Here is a 23,021-nt window from a genome sequence, read left to right as displayed (position 1 = left end):
TTCACAGATTCATAAAACCAACTCGAAACTGCACTGTAAGTGTGTTTATAATGACTTTTAGCTGATTTAATAATCCTCAAAGTTTGGTGACCCTGCAGATCACAGCTCCCCAAACGCAGTGCATTACCTCTAGCACCCAGGCGAAGTTTTCAGAGGAAAGGGTTGGGATTGTGTTTCTGCAGAGCACTGCCCCAGTCCAACCCCTGGGCTGCTTTGATCCCCTTGTGCAGTGGGACATGTGCATGGGTGATAAAGAACATCTCAGGGTGGGGACAATAAAGAACATCATCTCAGGTTGGGGATGACAAAGAGTGTCTCAGGCTGGGGATGATGAACATCTCAGGGTAGGAAGCCCAGCTGGAGTGAGTGCCCCCAGTCTCAGGGCCAGGCTCCTGCCTGGGGCACGTTCTTGGGGAAATTTTCTGATCCATTTTTGCTGTTGGGATCAGCGCTCCTGCCAGTGCCACTCCCCGCAGCGGGCACTGCTCGATGTCCCTCTTAGTTCATGGTCCTGCAAACCCATCAAAGTGCCCTTGATCATGCAAATCACCCTGCTAATTTCAGGTATTGCCTTTTCCCAGTGGAGTGAGAGCCTCTCAGACACGGTGAGCAGGATCAGCTCCTTCAATCACGTTTAGATGTGACAAGCCATGGCGCAAGGTTGTTTTTAAAAGTCACCATTTTAAACAAAACCAGTTGAAACCATGCCAGAAGCCTCTTGTTAAGTTTCCTGGCTGTGTGCTCCTTTTGGTGTCTCCAAGCTTTGCTCTTCATAATAATAAATATCAAACAAACACCCTGGGAAACTCTGGGAGCTGGATTGGCAGGTCTCAGTCTCCATTTGACATGCAAATGCTTGGCCTGTGCTCACATATGGCCACTTGCTGGATCAGAACTCAGTTCATTCACACACAACTGGCGAGCTCCGGGAGGGTGTGGGGTGTGTGCACAAAACACCAGAGCACAGGGGTTTAAGCCAGGAAGGGAGCAGAACACAAAACAGAGCTGAATTTACTTGTGTTCAAGAATCCAAATACTGAACATGTTTTTGCAAAATCCTGATTTTTCTTTTTATGGTCTTCCAATTCACAACAGGTAAGTAATCAGGCTTCAATCAACTGCCTATTTCCAGACCAGTTATTTGAGCTATTTTGTGACTTTAAAGCAATTCCTGACCTTAATCTCTTGGATGACATGCAGAGTTCCTTTCATGGTGCTGAGGACTGAACAGGCACCCACTAACACCTCCAGAATTCACCTCTCTGGCATTTTCTTAATTTTCACTTTATTAAGCAGATAAAAGAGGAGCTGTTTCCTTCCCAGACTCCCTCGCTGGCTCTGGGAGACTGTGAGGCATCAGTCCAGCCAAGCATTTCTTTGATCAATGAGCAGAGTAAAAGTTGTGGGAAGCCTCTAACGTGTGGCTTTGTGTCCTTAGGCATCCACTGTGACAACATCTGCAGCCAGGGCCGCTGGGGACCCAACTGCTCCATCTCCTGCAGCTGCGAGAACGGAGGATCCTGCTCCCCGGAGGATGGAACCTGTGACTGTGCCCCGGGATACAGAGGACCCTTGTGCCAGAGAAGTAAGATTTTCCATAGCTGGCTGAGGCAAGGCAGGTAGAAATGTTTTTGTGATGCCAGACAGACAAACCCACAGTTTCTGAGCTGCTTTAGCTTGTGACTTCCGAAGGGCAAAAGAACCCGAAAAATGCTCCTTCATCAAGAAGGCGAGGCTCTCCTGCACTGAGCTGTGCCTTGGGCTTCTTCTGAACTGCACCTCGAGGTCACAGGGGACCTGAAAGGAGGAGCAGCACCTTTACAAACCGAAGCTGGCAGGACACAGATGTACAGGGAAGTCAGACCCATTAAAAAGAGTCAGCCACCACCCATCACATAATGACAAGTGGATGAGCACCGGCATCAAAATAACAAGGCAATGTTTTCTTGTGTGCCAGAAAAAGAAACACAGCAGCCTGAAATAGCTCCTGTTTGATGCTCTGCTGCTACATATTAAAATGTACCAAGCAAATAAAAATCCTCTCATTTGCTTTATCTGGGAAGCTGCATTTGCCCCATAGGGACCCCAATTCACTGATCCAAACTACACCAACCATCTTCCCATGTGAACAAGAAATGGATTTGTCTTTCTTTTCAGCTCAGCATTTCTTCTTCTTCTTCTTCTTCTTCTTCTTCTTCTTCTTCTTCTTCTTCTTCTTCTTCTTCTTCTTCTTCTTCTTCTTCCTTTTCTTCTCCTTCTCCTTCTTCTTCCTGTAAGACATTCTGCATGCCCAGTTCATACATCCCCTTTGATTTCACCAGTTACACTTGACACTAGAACACACTCATCTCTAAAAATAATTTGTAGCTGACAGTTTTTATTTAAAGCCATTATAACAGTGACCTCTAGCACTGCTGTAGTTAATGGCCTATAAGCATTTCCATTACAAACCCCAATTTCCAGGTGCTTCAGCATATCTGTGTAGCTGTAAAACCTCTCTCCAAGGCTAAAATGTGGTGCTCAGAGCTTCAGGGAGATGAGGAAGAAAATGTTTCACAAATTTGAAACCTTAAGAGTGCAAAACTTCCAGAAGTTAATAGTTTCTGACCTTTCTGAGATGAAAAAAACCCAGCTTAGTTCCATCAGCTGTTGGCACACAGGCTACAAGAGCAAACCTTGTGCCCAGTTTGCAAGGCCAGGAAATCAGGCTGCTCCCTGAGGACGTCTGCCAAGGATCTAATGGGGAGAAATTGCTTTTCCCCACTGGGGTGACAGCAGAGGGATCCTGTGGATACTTCTGGTTTTGCCCCTGTGAGTGCATGGCCTGGGCATCCAGCTTGCTTCCACCTCTTTTGTGGGACTCAGACTCAAGAATACCTGGTGAACAGGAGGCCTTGCTAAGCTTCTTCTCAAAATCATCCACATTTTTCTCTTAGAAAATCATTTGGCAACAGAATTTAGGCTGTACAAGGCAGAGCTGAGGATGATACTGAAGATGATACTCGGCCAACCTGTTCTGTCTGTGTAATCAGGATTACATGAGACACTGGGATGGTTTAGTGCTCTTAAGCCTGCAGAAATGTCTCCAGGAATGATCCAGGTTGTTTTATAGCTACTGCATCATCAACCAACCTGTCAGCTAAGCTCCAGCTGGAAATGTGCAGTGGGGTAAGAGCCTGACACCCTCTGAGAACATACAGTCCAAGAGAAAATTCTCATTTGCTGGAAAAATAGAACAGACATGATTTAGTAACCACTGAGCCAGAACTATAGAAAAGAGAATCACAGGAGTAAAAATAAAAACATAAAGTTATTTTTACTGTCACTTACTGCAATTTAACATTTCTTTGTGTTATCTGTTGCAGTGAATGTTTGGACAGTGGATGCTTTTTCACTCTGCAAGCTCTTAAGAAGCAAAAATCTGCTTTTAGAAGAGATACTGAGCTGTAATCCCGACTCTATACCTGATGTACAGCTTCTGTAATAATTTCAATCCAGGTTTTAGGCAAAATGAGCACACAGCTCATGACAAGTTTACTCAGCTATCTGGTGTGATTACTGATGCAAGTCAGGTGATTTTGGATGGTGTTACATAATTACCATTAATAGATTCTGTTCATCACTTGCTGGCTGTTGCTCCTGCCATGAAGTGTTTAAATGACTGCCTCAGCTTAGCACAGGCATTGCACCAAAGACCTTTTGGCATAGTTGTTTTGACACAAAATATGGTTTCCTAATACACCCTCTCTGATTTCTTGACTCAATTTCCATTTCCTTCTGAGTTTCCTTTGTCTGTACCAGTCTGCCAGTGTTTCTTTTCCCATCTATCCTAAAATCTTCGGAATGCGTGTTATTAACCATATCTGCATGGGGCTGTGAGGTCTCAAACATCTCAAACTCCTGTTTTGTCAAACAGTTCAGGTTAGAGAGACTCAAATGAGTGTCCTGAGAGAGAGAGAGAGACTGCTGAGAACTCCACTGTGCTATTAAATAGCCAAGGACTTCCACGAGGAAGGAAGGTGGGAACGTTTGAACACAGGAGCAGTTCTACCCAGAGCCTGCACTTTATTAGACATGGAACAATCCAACAGGCTTCATCATTTCAGCTGTCACAAGATTGTGGTCGATAAATTAAGAAATATTGGTTTGGGATTAAGACAGACAGAGGGTTCTTGAGTTTTCAGTGATGAGAAGACGTTGAAAAACCTGTGACAACCTGGTTTGTTCTGTTTTCAGTTTGCCCCCCTGGGTTTTACGGCCACCACTGCAGCCAGCCGTGTCCCCAGTGCGTGCACAGCAACGGGCCCTGTCACCACGTGTCCGGACACTGCGACTGCCTGCCCGGCTTCTCCGGCCCTCTCTGCAACCAAGGTACCCCCCAGTGCCACCTCCCTACTCAGTGTGACTCTGCTGCCCGCCCCATCCCGTGGTTCCTGCCTTTCCCCCTTGTTTCTGCACTTTGGATCCCAAGAAAACCTTTACTTCAGAGGGAAAATGCCAACAGGTTCTCAGTCCCCCTCTTGTGAATCCGATGCGCTCCTGGCTTCATAAATAAACCAGGTCTGCCACCCTGGATTGAAATGACTGTGGAATGAGACACCTGCTGTAAATACGTCAGCATCCAATGGCTTCATTTCTCTTGCTGCTCAGCCTGTCCTCGCCCGAATGCTGATAGCACCTTCAGGTGATCTTTGCAGCGGGGAGGTACCTGTGAAGGTAAAGGCCAGCTCAGGTGAACAATGCCAAACACCCAGCTGTGCACAAAACCTCGTTTGCACTGTGCAGGACCTGGCTGGGAATAGCTAAAACCGTGGACACAAGGGCAGGAGACAGGAAAGTTTGCAGTGAGGCAGAGAAGTGAGTTCATTTTCACAGATGAGGGGGAACTTCAGCTCCCCCAAACACCCGGTACCTTTCTGTACCTTTGGAAGTCCCACATTTAACTCCAGGTTTCATTTTCATCCTAAAAATACCCACAAAATCACTCAGCCTTCTGCACTCTGGGTTGCTGGGTACTGCAGTGGGTATTTTCCACACAGATATTTAAAAGAAGTGATTTGTAGTGGCCACTGCCCCTGTGAAGTCACCATCCCTGCCAAAATTAAATGACACTTTCAATGACCTGCTTTTCAGTAAGTTGGGATTGCAGGCAGCAGTTACCCAAAATCATTCAACATAGATCAAATGCAACCATGGGATTTTTTTTTCCTGTGCTGTATAGTCAACTAAACATTACACCAATTAATTTATTAAAATGAACGCATTTCAGTGAATTTGTCCATTTTATGTGAAACGTTAGCCAGATTTCAAAGCATAAGCAGGTCTAATTATCCTCTTAAGAAAACTATTTTATTTTTGCTCAGATGTTCAGCACTTCTGGTTTTACTTTGAAATGTTGATCTATCCAGCAAATTAATCTTAAAATATTCATGTCCTAATTAAAATCAATTTGTGTTGCAGTTTGTCATAATGAGTTAACATGTTAACTTTTTATTTTCGAGAAAGAAAAATGCTAATTAATTTTCCATTAGACAAACGTGAAATGAAGATTTCACTTTGGAACTTTCATCTCCTCCTGCCATTGGCAGCAGGAACATTCTTCCACCAGCAGTATGTGTATGTCAGGAGCTGTGTAACCCCCCAAATCTGCACAGAGCGACTCGGTTGCGCCAAGGATTCTGAGCTGCAAACAACTAAACAGCTGTTTTGTGAATATCTTTCACAATCACGGAGCAAGATGGGCTGATAATAACTTGTTATCACTGCTAGAACACACCTGACATCCCACAGGGACTTTGGGAGTCCCACTTCAGGGCTTTTCAAGCTAATTAACATCCTAATCTATGTTGTACAGTCAGGTTGCTGCTGAAGAAAGCAGCATTAGGCCTTGTTTTACAGCTCTCTAAAAATGATTGAGACATTTTAAAAGTGCTTGGATTTGGATCTCACGTCTTCACAAGAGTCACTCTGTCAGCCCACAGCCAGGTTGTTTAAATTAGGGAGAACGAGCATTTTGCCATCCCTCTGTGCTGACATTGCAGAGGGCATCATCCCGTTTCCCAGAGACAAGAGGAGCTCCTGCGGAGGAACGCTTCTGCCAGCTCTGCCTGTGTGCACCAAAGTGTGACCTGGTCCCTTTGTCCCCTTTCCCCTCAGCTCTGTTTGGATCACAGATCCTGCCCTGATCCATCACTATTCCACGGTGCAGAACAAATCAGCTCCTCCTCTAAGGAAGCCCTTTGAGAGTTACATCTTTGGGACGTACAAAGCCCAGCCTTCATCGAGGTGGTGTTGCCTTATCTCCGTCTCAAAGGTGCCATGAAACTGCCTGGAGCTGGAAGGGAACCATGGTGTGGCCTTTCCAAGAGCCTGGGCTGACAGATCAGATCAGGTTTTGCTGTCTGTGACAGGAGGGCTCTGCTTTCCTTCTCTGTGTGTTCTCTCCATTGTGGCTGTGTATTGTGCTGAGTTTTATCTCTTCTCACTTAGGAACTGTTCTGTTTAGCTCACGGTGTGAAAGCCAAACCCAGCTTTACCCACTCCTACAGATAAGTCCATGGTCTATAGAAACACAAGCAGAAAACAATACTCTGCTGTAGTAAGAGCAGAAGATGGCGTATTATATAAAAGCCAATGAATCACAGCTCAGGATTTCAATCTGTGGCTGATTCACAGTCAGGATAGATTGAGGTCACCTGCAGAGACTACTTTTGAGAAAGTGAGAGAGGCTCAAGTGGTAAAACAGCTGCATAATTCAGGGAAGTGCCTTAATCACTTTTTTGACATCGCTATTATTTACCAGGATACAAGTCCAGTTCCATTTGTTACACTCTTTGCAAAGATGGACTGTATGTTTTATCTTGTTTTGAAAATACATCTGTTTTTGTCAGGGAACACAGCCAATAAGAGCCCAGAAATGAAACATTTCATTCGTTACTGAGCAGAGCTTTCCATCAACTTTAACGTTAAAGATTTCCAATAATTTGGTGGGAGGTTGAAGATCTACATGTCTATTAGTTTCCTGTCACTGTGCTTAGGATGACTCTGGAAAAAATTTAGAGTTTCTTTTTCTTCCAGCTTCACTTAGGTGGGCACACAGGGAGAGGTGCTGATGTTGTTGGGATGCAGCACATCTGTTAAATAGCTCTCAGTCAAACAGACACATAACATGCATAAATATATAAATAATAATAATAATAAAAAAAATCCTTGGAAACCAGAGCAGTCCCAGCCACTCACTTGTGTCTGCTACTCACTGAATCCTCCTAAAATTTTCTTGTTCTCTTCCTCTCCAAATGACCCCTCTTCTCTGTTTTGTCTCTCCTCTTGTCATCCTTCCATATTGCCCTTCAATAATTGCAATCTTCTGACTATATTAGCTCCGTTTTCCAGCAGGAAAATGGATTTTGATGTGACTTTTTCCTATTGTTTTTACTCCTGAGATGCAAGCAAAATGGGCTCGAATACTTTCTGCCTTTTCTTGCTTTCCAGAGGAATTTTGCTTCATCAAACAAAAACTGGTGTATAATTAATTTTATCTCTAATTGCTAAATGTTGAGTCCTGTGATTTGCTCCCATTCCTTTTGAAGAGGCTGCAGCCAAGTGCCTTGTGTTTTCAGTGTGCCCCAGTGGGAAATTTGGGAAGGACTGTGCCGAGGTGTGTCAGTGCACCGAGAACGGGACCTGCAACCCCATCGATGGATCGTGCCAGTGCTTCCCGGGCTGGATAGGCATGGACTGCTCCCAGAGTAAGCACCTCTGCCTCCAAACATCCTATTTTGGGGGTTGTTTACTGCTTTCTGAAAGTTAAAGACAGATTCTGGGGAAATCCCTGTGGAATTACAGCCAGTGCCTTACTCTCTTTAAAGCCGATTGCTTTTAATTAATCGAAGTTAGCTTTGGATTGAATTAGTTTCTGCATTTGGAGTTTGCAGATGCCGTGACTGGCTTTTATTCCAGGAAAGGGAGGTCACAAGCTCTTATCAGAAAAGAAAGCTCCATGCTCTCTTTTAATTTCTAGCTGGATTCTTTTTTATTTATTTTTTGAAATCATTTTCTTTCAGCTATTACATGTAGACATTATTAACCAGTAAATGTTTTCATGTACCAAATCCCTAGAATTGAGAAATTAGGCAGCTGAAATATTTCTATTAAATGTAATTTAATTGTAAAAGTCAATGTGGCCTTGTAGGGATGAAGGATTTCTTTCTGAAAATTGCCCAGGTAGAAGATTGGCATTTGCTGATCCCAAAGTGTCATTTCCTGAGAGCATCCCTTAATTGAAGCTAGATCACAGAGGGAGGCAATATCCGATCATTCAGAAATGTTACTTCATATTCAGGATACAACTAGCATATTAGACAGCATTCCAGAGTAAAATATATTAAACTCCAAGTGATAAAGCAGGAATCGGATAAAAACAGACAGCTGTAATTTTGCTTTTATTGTGTGTCTTCCACGGGCAGAATATTGCTGTCACTCAAAAACAGTAGGAAAAAAAAAAAAAAAAAAGGAAAAAAAGACAGAAAGCTGCACATATTCCTCATTATATTTAGCCAACTAATTGGGAAATGTCTGTTAGTGTGCGTTAACCTTGGAAAAGACGGTTTTCCTTACAGAGCGAGGCAGGCCAGGTCAGCAGGAGCAGCTCAGGAGGCAGGACCTGGCTGTGGGTGCTCTGTGCTCTGGAGGAGCAGAGGGGGACAGGGCTCTTTGCTCTCCTTGCACACAAAGGGAGCCTGTCCCACCCCAGGCTCACCTGGCCTCCCCTCCCAGGCTATTTCCAGCCCTGTGCTCCCGTTAACCTGGAATGACCTGGACTTGGAGCTGCGCAGGAGATAATTTTAGCTCCACTCCAGAGCCAGTTCTGGATTCACTCACAGCCCCTGCAGCTCTGCCTTAGAAAGGCGTTGGAAAACTATTTCTGGTTGCTTATAGCACAAACACTTGGGGCCAAATCCTGCTCAGCTTTACATCGTGTGAGTCCAGTGACCTTTTGTTTGATTTACGTCATGGCAGGGTTTTTTTGGCCATTCATTCCGGCTTTGGAGGTGTCTGTCAAATGCCAGAAACTTCCATTTATCATGGCATCCATGGAAATAGGCCTGGTGTCTGTACTTTCAGGTTTCCTGGGAACCTTGCCTTATTAATTCATGTCTTTAGCAGGAAGCAATGGAAAGTGCTTTTTAAAGCAAAAATATAGTTGTTATATTGAAGGGCTATCATAATTTCGAATCTTTTAGTCTGGCACTAATAACTGTAACTTACTGCATTCATTTTTTGGAGGGAGGCTTAAAATAACTTTTTAAAATGTATTAATATTGTACTTGTTGAAATATAAAATAGACCCAGAGATTTTAATTTAATATTAGCCGCCAACAACAAAAGCAATCTGAATTTGTGGATGGGAATTCAAACTGGAAGAAGTTTTCCTTACATTTTTACATGATTGGAGTGGCACTCCGCGCTTCAATTGAATGTGGTAATTTTAGTGGTTGATTGCATAGCGAAGTAAACCTGAATAACTGGGCTTTATTATGCAAGAATTCCAGCATGTCGAAAAGAAAATTAAATTACCTCCATATCTTGCAACCCTGCCGAAATCGTCCTCGCAGATAACGCCAGCGAGGCAGGGAGTGTGGCCACAGCCCAGAGCGGGGTCGCGTCCGGGGTCACTGGTTCAGTGCAGCAAAGACCTGATCCTGCCTCTGCCCTCACAGAGGATGATGGAACCACAGAATCCTGGAATGCTTTGGGCTGGAAGGGACCTTGAAGCCCATCCCATTCCTCCCCTGCCATGGCAGGGACACCTTCCACCGTCCCAGGCTGCTCCAAGACCTGTCCAACCTGGCCTTGGACACTGCCAGGGATGGGGCAGCCACAGCTGCTCTGGGCAACCTGAGCCAGGCCTCAGCATCCTCACAGAAAGGAATTTCTTCCCAATATCCCACCCATCCCTGCCCTCTGGCAGTGGGAAGCCATTCCCTGTGTCCTGTCCCTCCATCCCTTGTCCCTAGTCCCTCTCCAGCTCTCCTGGAGCCCCTTCAGGCCCTGGAAGAGGCTCTGAGCTCTCCCTGAATCCTTTTCTTCTCCAAGTGAACATTCCCAACTCTCCCAGCTCCAGCCCTTGGATCATCTCCGTGGCCTCCTCTGGACTTGCTCCAGCAGCTCCAAATCCTTCTGCTGTTGTTCCCCAGGGCTGGGGGGCAGCTCTGCAGGTGGGGTCTCACCTGAAGAGAGCAGAGGGACAGAATCCCCTCCATCGACCTGCTGGGAGAAATCCCTGTGCCAGGGAGAGGTCCCGGGGTGGCACCAGGGTTTGGAGAGCAGTTGGTGGCTTGGAAGGACTGGTCCCTGTCCAGGAGTCACTGCCAAGCTCAGCAGTGGGAGGTTCTGCCTTTGCTGGTGTCTCAGGGGTTCCTCCTTTACTGTTCCTCCTCCACAGCACTAACACAGTGTCATTGCTTCCTTTTTATTTTTTTGTTTTTTGTCAGCTGACAAATGTTTTTTATTTTCATAGCCTGTCCCACTGGGTTTTGGGGCCCTGATTGCTTTCATTCATGCAACTGCCACAACGGAGCACTGTGCAGCCCCTACGATGGAGAATGTAGATGTACCCATGGTTGGACGGGGCTCTACTGCACTCAGCGTAAGCCTTTCAGGGACAGGGAATCTGTCAAAGTGTGTGCTGCTACCTCGTGTCTCTTCCAAGTATTGCAGTTTTTCCCTGGAAAATCACACGCTCCTTACTCCTGATAACCTCACATCACCCCTAAGAAAATAGCCCTGAAGCTTTCCAAGGTTTTTTATGCCTTTGGCGCTCGGTAAAGGAGGGGGAAATCATTTAGATTATTGATTCATTGTTAGAATTTGCACAGTCAGTGTCGCTGCTTTTAAACGCCCCAGTATTTGTGGTCTGATTTAGGAAAACGTTAAGAGATTTCTCACCCTAGTGCCAAATTACCGGTATGAAAGAGGAGATCCAATTCTGGGGAGCCTTTTAAGAAGGTTCTTTCACTTGCAAATAATTGATTGATCCCTGGTCTTCGTTTCTGTTTAGCATCTTCTTTCACTTCTTGAAAATGTAGCTTGTAAAGATGGGTCAAGTTTTCATTCTTCTGAAGAACTTAAGAGGCAATTCCGTAAAGATGAGAAACATTACTTCAAGAAAATTGGCTGTCACAGTATCTCTGCATTTAGACCATCGAATAAATGTCATTAAATATACAGAGGCTGAAAATCCCTAGATTTATAAGCCCACATACTTTGTGCTGATAACACATCTGAGTTTGGTTTCAGCTTATTTCTTACTCTTCCCTTGTTCTGATTGCTGAAAGGTTGCCCAGCTGCTTTTTACGGAAAGAACTGTGCCAATGTGTGCCAGTGCCAGAACGGAGCCGACTGCGACCACATCACCGGGCAGTGCACGTGCAGGACGGGATTTACAGGCAAACAGTGCGAGCAGAGTGAGTACAGTGACCTCGGCCCTCTCCTTCTCCGCACAGGGGGGTGTGTTTGGGAATTCCTGCACAAACAGGCTCTTAAATGAGGTGGTGATGTCAGCAGGACAGTGAACCCAGGCACCTGCTACAATCCATAGGGAGGAGAGAGCACCTCTGGAAAACCGGGCAGTCTAAGCATAAAGAAATTCAGTGAATTCCCTGCAAACTGGGCCTTTTGTTCCCGGGCTAAAGATAGGTGAGGGAAAGCAAATCACTTCCCAAAGAACTTGTACCTGATGAATACACGCCCAGCCCTACAGATGCCTCAGGCCTTGCTCATGCTGCTGAGAGCAGCAGCCCCAGGTCTCCCAATGCATGAAGACAGAAGGGTTAAAAGGAATGAGTCCTTTCTGCTCTCTGCCTTCTAAGGAATATTGGGGATGTGGGGCTTTCCCACAGAAATTACGATGTAGACGTGGACCAAATTAAAATTCATCTTTGCAATGAAAGCAGATCAAGGGAAGCAAGGCTGCCATTTTGGGAAGGGTCTGTGTTTAGCTTGAGCAGTGTTTCCCAGTGAACCTCAGTTCCCTTGCGAGGGATCTGGAATGTCTTGCTGGAATTGTTGTCCCTGTCCCACTGGAATATTTAGCAGGCTGTGCCAAGTGGCTTCTTTAAAGAACATGGAATGAGGGTCCTGGAAACTGGATGTGCTATAACTGGGTAATTACCTGTTTGCCCAGGGCAGTAATTCACCAGGAAATTCTCACACACTTACTGGGACTCTCAACACAGGTGAAATCCTCCTCATCTTCCCAAGGCATTAATTCCACAGGGTTCCCTCACGTTTTTTGGCAGGAAGGTAATTCAGTGACACTTCTGTGAGATCTGCAAGGGAAGGCTTTTTAACTGTGCCTTGCTACGTGGATCTTTATGGAAGTATTTGTGCATGTAACTTAATTAATAAATGTGGTTTTGCACACACTTGCATTCAGCAAAGTGAATATCTCAGGGCCAAATTTGTGTGCTCGTGGGGGGTTGCACATGGCACCACTGTAACTCTGTAATGGGCCAACTTTCTGGAATTTGGGGACACCCTACACTGCAGCCACAATCAAAATAAGAAACTAAAAAAATCCCACAAAGAACTGCACAATAGCAGATTTTATAAAAGCAGCTGCTTTATGATTTGACCCCTGTAAAAAGCCTGAGGCTTTCTTTTCTATCCAAACTACAAATGTATTTATTTACTTGTTTTTCTACTGTTTAATGTAAAAGAATCTCTTCATTAAGGCTCCTTCCTTCTCCAAATCCTGCTGAATGGGCAGTCACACTGCAATGCAGATGAAATGCTTAATTGCAGGCATCATTTCTGTGGTGCAGTCCCAAAATTTAGGCCTAATTCATTTTAAGTAGGCTGCAGGCTAATAAAAGAATGAGCATTAATTGTAATGATTTTATTTTTTTCTTTGTTGGAGTACCAACAGATTAAAGACACAATTTTAATAAGCAAATCAATAAACAGATACTGGCTGTGGTTCTCTACCTAATATTAAATTTTGGCTACCAGAAGCTACTTTGAGACCGACATTGGGGAGGTGCTGTCATGCAGTGAAAAACATTTGCAGTGACACCCAAGGAGTCACATCTTGCACAATATATTCCACAGGATCATAGCAAGGGTGCATGGTTTCAGTAATGCAGCTTCTCCGTGGAAATAAGTGGGATGTGACAGACATTGTTTCTTTCAATTTATTCTTGAATAGTGCTTCCACAAGTACAGTAAGCTGCCTACAGATTTATTGTAATGGCCCATCATGGTAATTGCATGAATAAATTTCTCAGCTGGACATTCAATCATTTTGTCTTCGATAGAAACACAAAGACAGGATAGAAATTCCTTCTGTATTAGGAATCCTGACACCGAAGCAGAGCCTGTCAAACCATTCAGATGCTCAGTTCTGAAATTCCACCTGCAACGTTCTGTTCACCTCCTGGCACCGGTAGGGAAGAGTAGGAAAGCATGTGGGGTTTATTTGGTAAAGGCTGTTGGGTTCATAAAAAGATTCATTAAAACTTTTCTTTGCAACTGTCCCCACGGAAAAAAAACAAGACAGGTAGGTTGGTGAAGAATGCTGAGCTGTGTCATCCACAGCTTCTGAGCTCAAGCTCTGTTAAACTCTGAACATTTGTAATATACATCAAGCCTTCTGAAACCTTTGTACCTATCACTGATTTCATTCTATGAATTTTCCAAAAAGTTACAGCTTAGTAAGTAACAAACTGCACATAGAATACATTTAGCTTCTGCTTTAGACTAATAATGATTTCACATTATGGTGTTATCCTAGAGATCCTAAAATTGGGCAGACTTCTCTACGGAATTTCCATTCCCAAAACCAGCAGAATTCTCTCCAATGTTTTTCTTTGGCTCCCCAGAGTGCTCTCCAGGAACATTTGGTTATGGTTGCAAACAACTGTGTGAATGCATGAACAATGCAACGTGTGACCACGTCACAGGCACTTGCTACTGCAGTCCAGGCTTCAAAGGAATCCGATGTGATCAAGGTACAGTGGAATTGTCTCTATAAAATCCCTCTCTCCCCCTCTCTCTCCCCCTCTCCAATGATGTACTTGCCTTTAAAAAAAACACAGTGTTTCAAAAATGAAATGCACGATTCAATTTACCGTGTGTTATGAATTACTTTTAACAGCGGCTCTTATGATGGAAGAATTAAACCCCTATACTAAAATTAGCCCTGCTCTTGGATCAGAGAGGCACTCAGTGGGAGCAATCATTGGAATTATTATTCTCCTTCTAATTATTATGGTCTTGCTGGCACTCTTTGTGTGGTATCGACGGAAACAGAAGGAGAAGGGCCATGACATGCCAAGTGTATCTTACACTCCAGCCATGAGGATGACTAATACAGATTACTCACTTTCTGGTAAGGGTCTTTTTCTGTTAATCAAATCCAGACTCATATTCCTGTCTGTTGGGGAAATACAAGTTTGTGTGATGTGTGACGTGTTATTGAGCCTCAAAAATAATGACACTTCCGTTCTTCTTCAGAATGCCGTGATCTCTAAACACATAAATGGGACAGGAGAGCAAATATAAAACTGATTTAAGCTGTTTTCTGTGTGGAAGTTGATATGGGATATGCCTAGGCAGGAAATACGCTGCATGGAATTTTGAGTCATGTGCATTCCTGTTGCAGTGCAGAGATGTTTTCCTTTGTGAAATCTTGGGAAGCCTTTTTTGTTTGTTTGAGGAAAGGGATTGGCTGGGTCAGTCATAAGGTTTGGGTTTTATCTGTGTTGCAGTTTGTGATTTGAGGTGTCTATTTGTTGTCACTCTGCTGTGTGCAGACCAGTCCTTGTCCCAGCTGGTGGGAACCACCTTTCCCAGGAGCTGAGGAAAGCAGGAGAGAGGAAGAGGAAGGCTCTTCAAGATCAAAACGTTCTTCCTTCTTTCTGTGCTCTGCTACTGCTGTGGAGGACAGCTTTTCTTGACAGATTGTCTAAATTTTGGGGGATGTGATCCCCTTTTCAGTGCTGTCTTTCTTCTTCATTCCTCTCTGGCCAGTATCAGGGGCGATGCCAGGCGGGAGGTGGCTTTACTTCCTTCTGATTTTTCCACTTCTTGGGGTTAATTGCCCTCTGACTTCTTCTCTTCCTTTTAAATGGCTGAAACTCCAAGCCCAACACAAGCCCCTGGGGCAGGCAGAGGTTGGCCCAGCAGCTCTGTTTCCCCAGGCCTGCAGTGCCTTTTTCTTTCTGCTTTCTACTCCAAATGTTCGAGGCCCCTTGGCTTCTCTGCTGTCTCAGGGGGGCACAGCTGAAAGCTTTTTATGGACTTCCCCGCCAAGGATGTGCCTGGAAGGAGCCTCTCCCATGAAGCCAATGATGGTAATGCCTGGCTACACCTGGAATTTCATCACAGAGCTTCTCATGGCACAGTGACTTCAGTCCTCGTCCCAGGGACATTTTCCTGCCGTGGTGTGTCCCACATCAAGGGCTCTCTGCTGAGCTCCATTGACTACACTCATGTCTAGACCACTCAGCAGAGCATTCCTTCTCCTGATAGCTACAGATGGGGGGAGAAATCATCATGGATCTCCTTTCATTCCTTGTTGTTTTTGAATTTTAGCTTTGCTGGCTCTTGCTTAAGCTGCCCGTTTGGGTAAGAAACAAGATGTTCTTCACATTCCTCTCAGGTCCAGCCACCTTTCCCAGAGCTCCTGGTGCCATAGGATACTTAAGTACATGAGGAACAAAAGTATTTTGGAGATGGCTGAATTCCTGGATCCATCCTAAATAGCTGGGGTCACATCCCTCATCTGCACTGAACCTGGGATCTCTTTTCGTTCTTTTTGGGCTGGGAGTTTAGTTCTGCCCCTGTGGTATTGCTGGTCTGCGTCAGGTCAGTTTGTAAAAACCCTCAATTCCAGGTCCTCACAAACTCCGACAGCACCAGGTCAGGGGGGTTTCATGGGCTTCTCTAGAAAGAAATTGGATAATGGTTCTTTCCTGTTCATCTCAGTCAGTGATGGGGATGCAGAGGCTGGGCCTTTTCTTTCCTGTTACTTTCTTTGTGCAGTCCTTCTAGCAGTAGAAATTGTATCAGTCAGGAAGCTGCAGCAGAGTGGGGTCAGGCATCTCTTTCTGGAGGTCACAAGGACAGTTTTCTTCCTCCTCCCCCTTGGAAAACTCTGCCATCCGAGCTTGCAGAGGAAGATTAAGAAGATAGACACACACTGCTCCATCTTCAGCTCATTAAAAATTGCCTGCAGGTACCAGCATTGTTTCAAGTTTTGGGTTTTGCCCTTTTTTAGAAGGGCATACACAAATTCTAGACAAGAGCTTCTGAAAACTCCCTGCCAAATCCTGACTGTCCTCCAGCACATTCCCCTTACTCACAGTAACTCCCCCAACTTCGGCTTTACCAATGCTGCTTCTCTTCCTTAGAGCAGAGAGGCAGGAAAAGGTGCTGATGGTCACCTTCCTCAGCAGAAAGTGGAGAGGTGGGTACTGAGAGAAGCTCCCAGAAGAGGAATATGTGGCTGGCAAGACAACAGGTGTGTGTCTGAGGGCAGGTGTGCACACGTGTGTTACAGAGGATGCTGAAGGACAGCAGCAATACTGCACACAGGGAACAGGGATTCCAACCTTCACCTGCAGGTTTGCTTGTGGATTAAGGGCAGAATACCACGTCGATGTACTTGTCCAATGGACCTAACCCCATGTAAACCCAGGTACTTTGGCCGGAATTCCACCTGGATGGTGCAGCATCCCGCCCTCTGAGGGCTGTAACATCATGGCTCTCCTGAATCGCCAGTGTTTGTTTTGCCTGTTTACTCTTATTTGAGTAGTGGTGGTGTTGCTTCTGAATACACAGATCCCTGGCTCCTGGAGGCAGCAATTTCTTCCAGCACATTTATTTCTGGAGGATGTTTTTTGCTCTTTACGCCCTCAGCTCTTGTGAGGCTGATAATCCGTGCATATGTGTGAGAGAGATTATGAGGAAGGGGAACCCCCTGGGCAGCCCTTGGACTCTTTGGCATTTTTGGATGAAGGTTGTGGCAGCAAAACCCACACTTTGCCCAGCAGCCAGAGGAGAAGAAAATCACCCATGCTGGGAGGGCTTTTCCACAGCATGTGGATCAAAGAGCAAACTTTCCCAAATGAGCCTGGAATCAAAATGGTGCTCCCCAGCACGAGAGCACTGCACTACATCCAGAAAAGGTTTTAAAGTGCAGGTTGTTTAGTTCAAGGAGATGGGGCCAGAAGGGAAAACTGTGTGGTGGTGCTGGAGAGCAGCAGAGATTTCTTAGTGGGACTTTCATAAAGACTTGGCTATGGGCTGAAGTGATGTTTGAGGTCTTACCAAGGTCTTAGCAAACTTTCTGCTATGGGTGAATACTCTGCTGAGAGCCAAGAGCTAAGCAAAGCTTGCCACAAATAAACCATCGTGGATCCTGAAGCCTAGACAAGACACTTCCAGAAATGATCTGCAGTTGATGGGTGGTGGGAGGTGGCAGAGTGAACCCTCCTGTTTGGAGCCTTCAGCCGTCTCACTGACACCGTGTGGGCAGAGAAGACCCACACAAAGAGAAGGAAGCAGTTCCATTTAGCAGTTGAGAAGTCTGGGCTTGTATTTATTGCAGAGCGCTCACTTTTTCCCTTTTTTGTGGCTGGGCTGGTGCCCAGTTCCCACAGAACTGTCCTGCAGGATGGGGACTGATGCTCTCTGTGGCACCCCACAGCCCAGGCTCAGAGCAGGAGCTCAGTCTAATTCCATTTCCTTTAGCCATGTAAATCTTTCCTTACTGTTCAGACCAGAATAAAATTCTCACCTTTGGGAAGAGAGAGATTTTTTGTGGGTTGGGGTTTTTTTTTTTTCTTTTGATGGGTTTTTTTAAACAGGGATAGCATTAGATTTGAATTTGATGTATTTCCAGCCAGCAGTTACAAGAGCTTCATGAATAAATGTGTAGAAAATGGACTCTGCTATCAAGGTAAATCACTTTGGGTGGCTACTTAAGTATCGACCACAGGGAACTGTGCAGAAGGAGTAATTCTGAGTTCAGGGGGCCGCGTGCAAGGGGTGGGGGAAGAAAAGGATTTGGGGGGATGTGTACAAGCTCAGGGTCGCTAATTCAAAACTGTGTTAAGTAGTAGAGCACTCTGGTAGAGTTTTATTTCAGCTCGTTTTGGGTGCAGAAAACAAGCTCCAGCAGCTGAGCTGGGTGAGGACTCGCAGGGCCAGAGGGTCCTGGCTCTTCCTTCCCACAGGAATAATATCCACAGTGGATAAGGGAAGGGGGAAGGCAGAACTGACTCCACCAACACTTTCAGAGCAGAAAGACACAAATCCAAGTGTCTGTGTTTACCTGGGGCCGTGGGCTGTGCGGAGGGAGGATGGGCCAAGGCCCTGAGCAGGCTCAAGGCTGTGTGAGAGCAGCTGTATTGGTGGGGGGCCCACACTGACATGAGGGGTGGGATCCAGCCCCAGTTCCCACTGGCAGACCCCAAGAGAGATGTGTCTCCTGTTGGTTTGATTGCGAATGTCACCAAGTTGTGGCTGGGGGAGATGGCAGAGCCCCGGCAGCCTGGCTGACAGATGGTCAATGCAAAGACTTCAGCTCTGGAATCACATCCTGGTCTGAGATAATTTGTTAGCAGCAACTCTGGAAAACAGCTGGGACTCAAAGGCTCTGCACTTACCACAAAATCGAGCTGACCTCGAAAATCCCTTTGCATGTTTCAGCAGAAAAGAAGTGCTCGGTCAGAGCTGCACATGCAGGAGCAGCCTCCCCCGAGCCCTGAGCCACAGCCCTTATGTAAGAGACACCCTGCAGATAAACCCTGCTCGGAAACAGGATATTCTGCACTAAATTAAGCTCAGTCTAGATCTCCACAAGATGTCAGCAAAGCAAAGTGCATGTTCAGAGAGTGAGGCAAAGGCAGAGGGCACGGAGGGGAGGGTGATGGTGGCTGGGGACCCCTGTCCTTCCTCACCCACCACTGCCAGCCTTCGGTGAAGGTGGTGACGGGCTCAAGCAGCCTCCCCAGCCCTTCATCACCCCTTGACACGAAGGTGTTCCCCACAACCACCCTCTCTGCCTGCAGCTGGAGCCCACGCTTTATTAAAGCCCATTCATTTGCTCCTTACAGGGCCTCGTTGTTTAAATGATGCTGCTCCCGTTGAAATTTTCCATCCCTTCTCCTGATGGTACTTTGAAATGTGTATCCATTCGTTGTGCAGCTGGAACCAGATTGGGATTGATGTTTTCATTAGAACTGCCAGGATAAATATGATGCCTTTGTTGGTAAATTATTCTGCTTGGTGAATGTGTTTATAACTTAAATTGAGGAAATAGATAAAATGTCTCTGAGCATACAATGTAACTACCCAGGTTTTCCTTTCAGCTTTGGTATTTAAAAAGCCTTTGCACACAATGTAAAATGTTTTGGACTCCTTAGTACGGTTATAGCACCTTGATTTCTAACATTACTCCTGGTTCTGCAACAAAGGGGTTTCATTTGTTTCAACTGCAAGACCGCCCAGGGGCTCTTCCATAGGTTAAACTAAGGAGGCAGCTGTGTTGCAGCCCCATGCATTTCCTCCCTCACCTGCAAAGCAGCTGGACTGTCAGGAATGACTTCATTAACATCTTCAAGGAGATAACATTGTATTATTTAAATATTTTGCTTTTTTTTCTCTCATATTTAATGCTAAGAGTCAAGAGCTTCACACCATAATGCAGGATAGATTGCATCTCCAAATGTTTGAGAACGCCCAGTACTCCAACAAAGATTTCTAAACGAGATTGTCTCTACCTTGTTTTCAGTTTCTTAAGAACTGTTGTGGCTGCCAGAGTATTTTGTGATGACTTGTTTTCTTCCCAGATATGTCCCAAGGTAGCAGCAGTGTTCATTGTTTTTCCAATCCAAGCTACCACACTCTCTCATGTGGGGTGACTTCACGCTTCTTTCCCAGTAATCTGGATGGAAACAGCTCCTGTAAGGTAGATATTACCCCACCCCACTGTAGCAATGTTCTGATCAGTTCAAGGAAACCAACCAAAGCAATGTCTCTGGGGCCCTGTTGTCTGCCAGCATTATTTCCAACTCCAGGGTAGCATTCCTGACTTCCCAGGCACTGAAAGGTTGGATTTCCCCTCCCTGTATCTTCCCAGTCTCTGGGAATGGGAACTGGAGTCTCATGCCTGTCTGGGTCAGCAAGGCTTGGTGTCTTAGCAACTCTGAGGTATGTTTGCTTCTCAGAAGAGATAAATAACTCAATAAATATAATTATCCATTAACACAACACCAGGAAATCAATGAAGCATTAATCAGTAGTCTCGCTTTGCTGTTTCGTTGTTCCCCACATCAGACACAAATCCCCTGCTGACACAGACAAGCTGAAAGATGCAAGAAGGTACCGGGGGGGGCTTTTGAGGACTGTCCTGACCCATCCAGGGACATTCTGGGAGCTCTGCTGTCACTCCTGGCTCTCCAGCAGAGCTATTCCAACCCTGTCACTGGAACATCCAAGAGCACCTTCCTTATCATTTGTTGCAATTGATTCCCTCAGACCATTCACGAACAACACTTTAGCACTTGAGCAGTAAATTTAGATATGGCAAATGGTAAAACAGCTCCTCCTTTGGAGCATTAAATAAGCCCAGATGGGGCAAAGCTGAGGGAGCAGGGGAAAAAGGAAATGCAATTGATTTCATCAAGGTTGTCAGCTTTAAAAATGATGGTGTTTCAGGCTGTGTCACCTTAATCCAAATGTAACTATTCACTGGAATGCCATACAAACAAGATGAATGCAAAAAAGACAGTATTGTACAGGACAGGCAAAAATATCTCTGCATGTGCTCCTGTAAGTAATTTCTTGGTTGTTGAAAGAAAATCTCATTAAAATGTAATAAAAAGGCTGGCTCCAGAGATTTCTCAGAGAAATGTTTAGACAGATGTGTAAATATGTTTTTTTGATGTAGATGGTTCCCTTGCATCATGAATTTTCGCTCCCCAAATTGAAAGTGCAAATGCTCATAATGTCAAATTTAGGACGAGTGTCCATCTGGACCACTAATCCTTTTGCAGAAATTTAAATGAATTCAGAAAAGGTCAAAGCCAGCACCTATCCTGGATTCCCAGCCTGCAGTGCCATCTTCTCACAGAACTATTTCAAAAACGAAGCTGCTGGAAAGGTTTAAACCCCAAGTGGTGCTTTGAGACTGGCCTGGAAGCTGCTGCAGCTCTGGCCACTGTAGTCAGTCATGTTGTCCTGATAATCACTGAAAGACCTGGAACAGAACTGGTATTTTCAGGGTATTTGTCAAAATATATGGCCTGATATTTCCTTTAGATCTCCCAGCATCTCACTTATTAATGAGAACGCTCTGCAGTGCTGAATAGCTGAGGATGGCCAAAAATACACTTTGTCTGTCTGCAGCTCTGCAGCCAAGTAAGACAAAGGAGCAAATAAAGCCCTAATAGCTGCCTTAACGAGTTCATTTCCAAATCAGTTTGCCTGGTGCCATTCTCACTTTCTGCAGAGAAATGTGCACAAGTTGTACTTGGAGGATTCATTTCTTTCCAGTGCCAGCTGGGGTCACAAAGGAACCAGCACAGATGCAAAATGAGAAGAAAAAAAAAAAAAAAAAAAAAAAAAAAAGGCAGAGGAATCTCTGAAGTGCTGAGGCAAAGCCGGGGATGTGTTACCCTCCCTGTGCTCCAAGGAGATCAGGCCTGGAGCCATTCCTCTCCCAGCCTGGGCAAAGCACCAAGGCAGGACAGCTGGGAGCCCTGCTCCAGTTTGGGGAGGATTAAGGAGTTTTCTCTCCTGTGCTTCCCTGCCCTTCTCTCCTTTCTTTCTGTGCCTTTTGCCTTTTCTCCCCTCTTCTCTTGGTGATCTCTCTTATCTTTTTTATTTCTCCTGTCCCTTTTCCTAGTCTCTTTTCTCCCCCAGCTCTACACAATAATTCCTGTTTCCTTCCTGCTCTCCTCTCCCACCTCCAGGATCCGTGGCTGGGGGCTCCCAGCACTGTGTGCTGACCCTGCTGCAGTTCCCAGGGTGGCACCTCTGCAGGGAAGGAGGTGGGTGAGGCTTTAGCAGGAGCTAAAGGGCCCAGCACTGCACTGGGGACAGTTGGTGACGTGGGTCTGTCCGCACAGGATGGGACCAGGGCCAGGCTTCAGCAGGGACAAGGATCTCACCTCCTCATTCCCTCTCTGCCAGGCAGACATTTGGCCACTGCTCAGGTCCTGAAGGTGAACCATTGAAGCTGCTGAGAGACAAGCACCAGTGGAGGCATTAAACCCTCCCCAGTGTGTTTGTGCCAGTGGAGCACAGCCTGGAACGCGGGCAGGAGGAAAACACGCGGGAGGAGAAGGGGGAGCCTTTGAGAAAAGACTGAAAAAAGGCTTGGCTGCTTTCAGCTGGCAAAATGAATGCTGAGGGGGAGCACGATTGCCATCTATAAATACAGCAAGGTAAACACCAGGAGGGAGGAGAGCTGTTTAAGTGAGATGACAGAGCTGGCTCGAGAACAAATGAGGATGAACTGGCCATGAATGCATCGAAGCTGGAAATTGGATTTCTACCATCAGATCAGTGAGGTTTTGGAATAGCTTCCCAGGAAGACTAATGGGACAAAGAAATCTGATTACTGTTAAAATGGAGCTTGATCAGCTCTCTCTGAGGGATTATGTGCCCGAGTGTTTGCAGTAAAAGGCAGCTGGACACCGGGACTGGGGGATCCAAGCCCTTCCAGTCCTGTCCCCAAGCCTGTCCCAGGTGCCAGCAGGAGCTTGTAGGGCTGAGTTTCATCTCTGTGCAAGGTCCCTGAGAATGGATCTGCAGCTCTGAGGTTCAGGAGGAGGCTCCAGCATCTCAGTGCCGGCTTTGAACTCCCAGCATTTTGCCACAAGTAACTGCTCTTCCCAAGGGACAGAGCTTGGCAAGTGGGCTCAGGAAAATGCTGGGACCATTGGAGTCAAGAGAGATTTTACTGTGAGTCTAAGTGAAGCCAAATCCTGACCTTTGCTCATGAGCTCCTA

General features: G+C 45.7%; 1 protein-coding gene across 1 annotated transcript in view; it reads left to right on the top strand.

Annotated features, from left to right (window-relative positions):
* Nucleotides 1-23,021, top strand: part of MEGF11 (multiple EGF like domains 11) — a 253,547-nt gene that overhangs the window by 213,793 nt on the left and 16,733 nt on the right. Inside the window, exons 15-22 of the mRNA XM_066196632.1 lie at nucleotides 1,439-1,585; nucleotides 4,237-4,371; nucleotides 7,620-7,748; nucleotides 10,520-10,648; nucleotides 11,337-11,465; nucleotides 13,881-14,009; nucleotides 14,156-14,389; nucleotides 19,857-19,975. Coding sequence (XP_066052729.1) covers nucleotides 1,439-1,585; nucleotides 4,237-4,371; nucleotides 7,620-7,748; nucleotides 10,520-10,648; nucleotides 11,337-11,465; nucleotides 13,881-14,009; nucleotides 14,156-14,389; nucleotides 19,857-19,975 — 1,151 coding nt within the window. The remainder of the gene's footprint in view (nucleotides 1-1,438; nucleotides 1,586-4,236; nucleotides 4,372-7,619; nucleotides 7,749-10,519; nucleotides 10,649-11,336; nucleotides 11,466-13,880; nucleotides 14,010-14,155; nucleotides 14,390-19,856; nucleotides 19,976-23,021) is intronic.

The sequence above is a fragment of the Chamaea fasciata genome, unplaced genomic scaffold, assembly GCF_029207755.1.
Source record: "Chamaea fasciata isolate MVZ Bird 193981 ecotype frontalis unplaced genomic scaffold, bChaFas1.0.hap1 SCAF_14, whole genome shotgun sequence".
In the NCBI taxonomy this organism is placed as follows: Eukaryota; Metazoa; Chordata; class Aves; order Passeriformes; family Sylviidae; genus Chamaea; species Chamaea fasciata.
The sequence above is the reverse complement of the archived record's forward strand: the minus strand, read 5'-3'. Positions and strand labels throughout refer to the sequence as shown.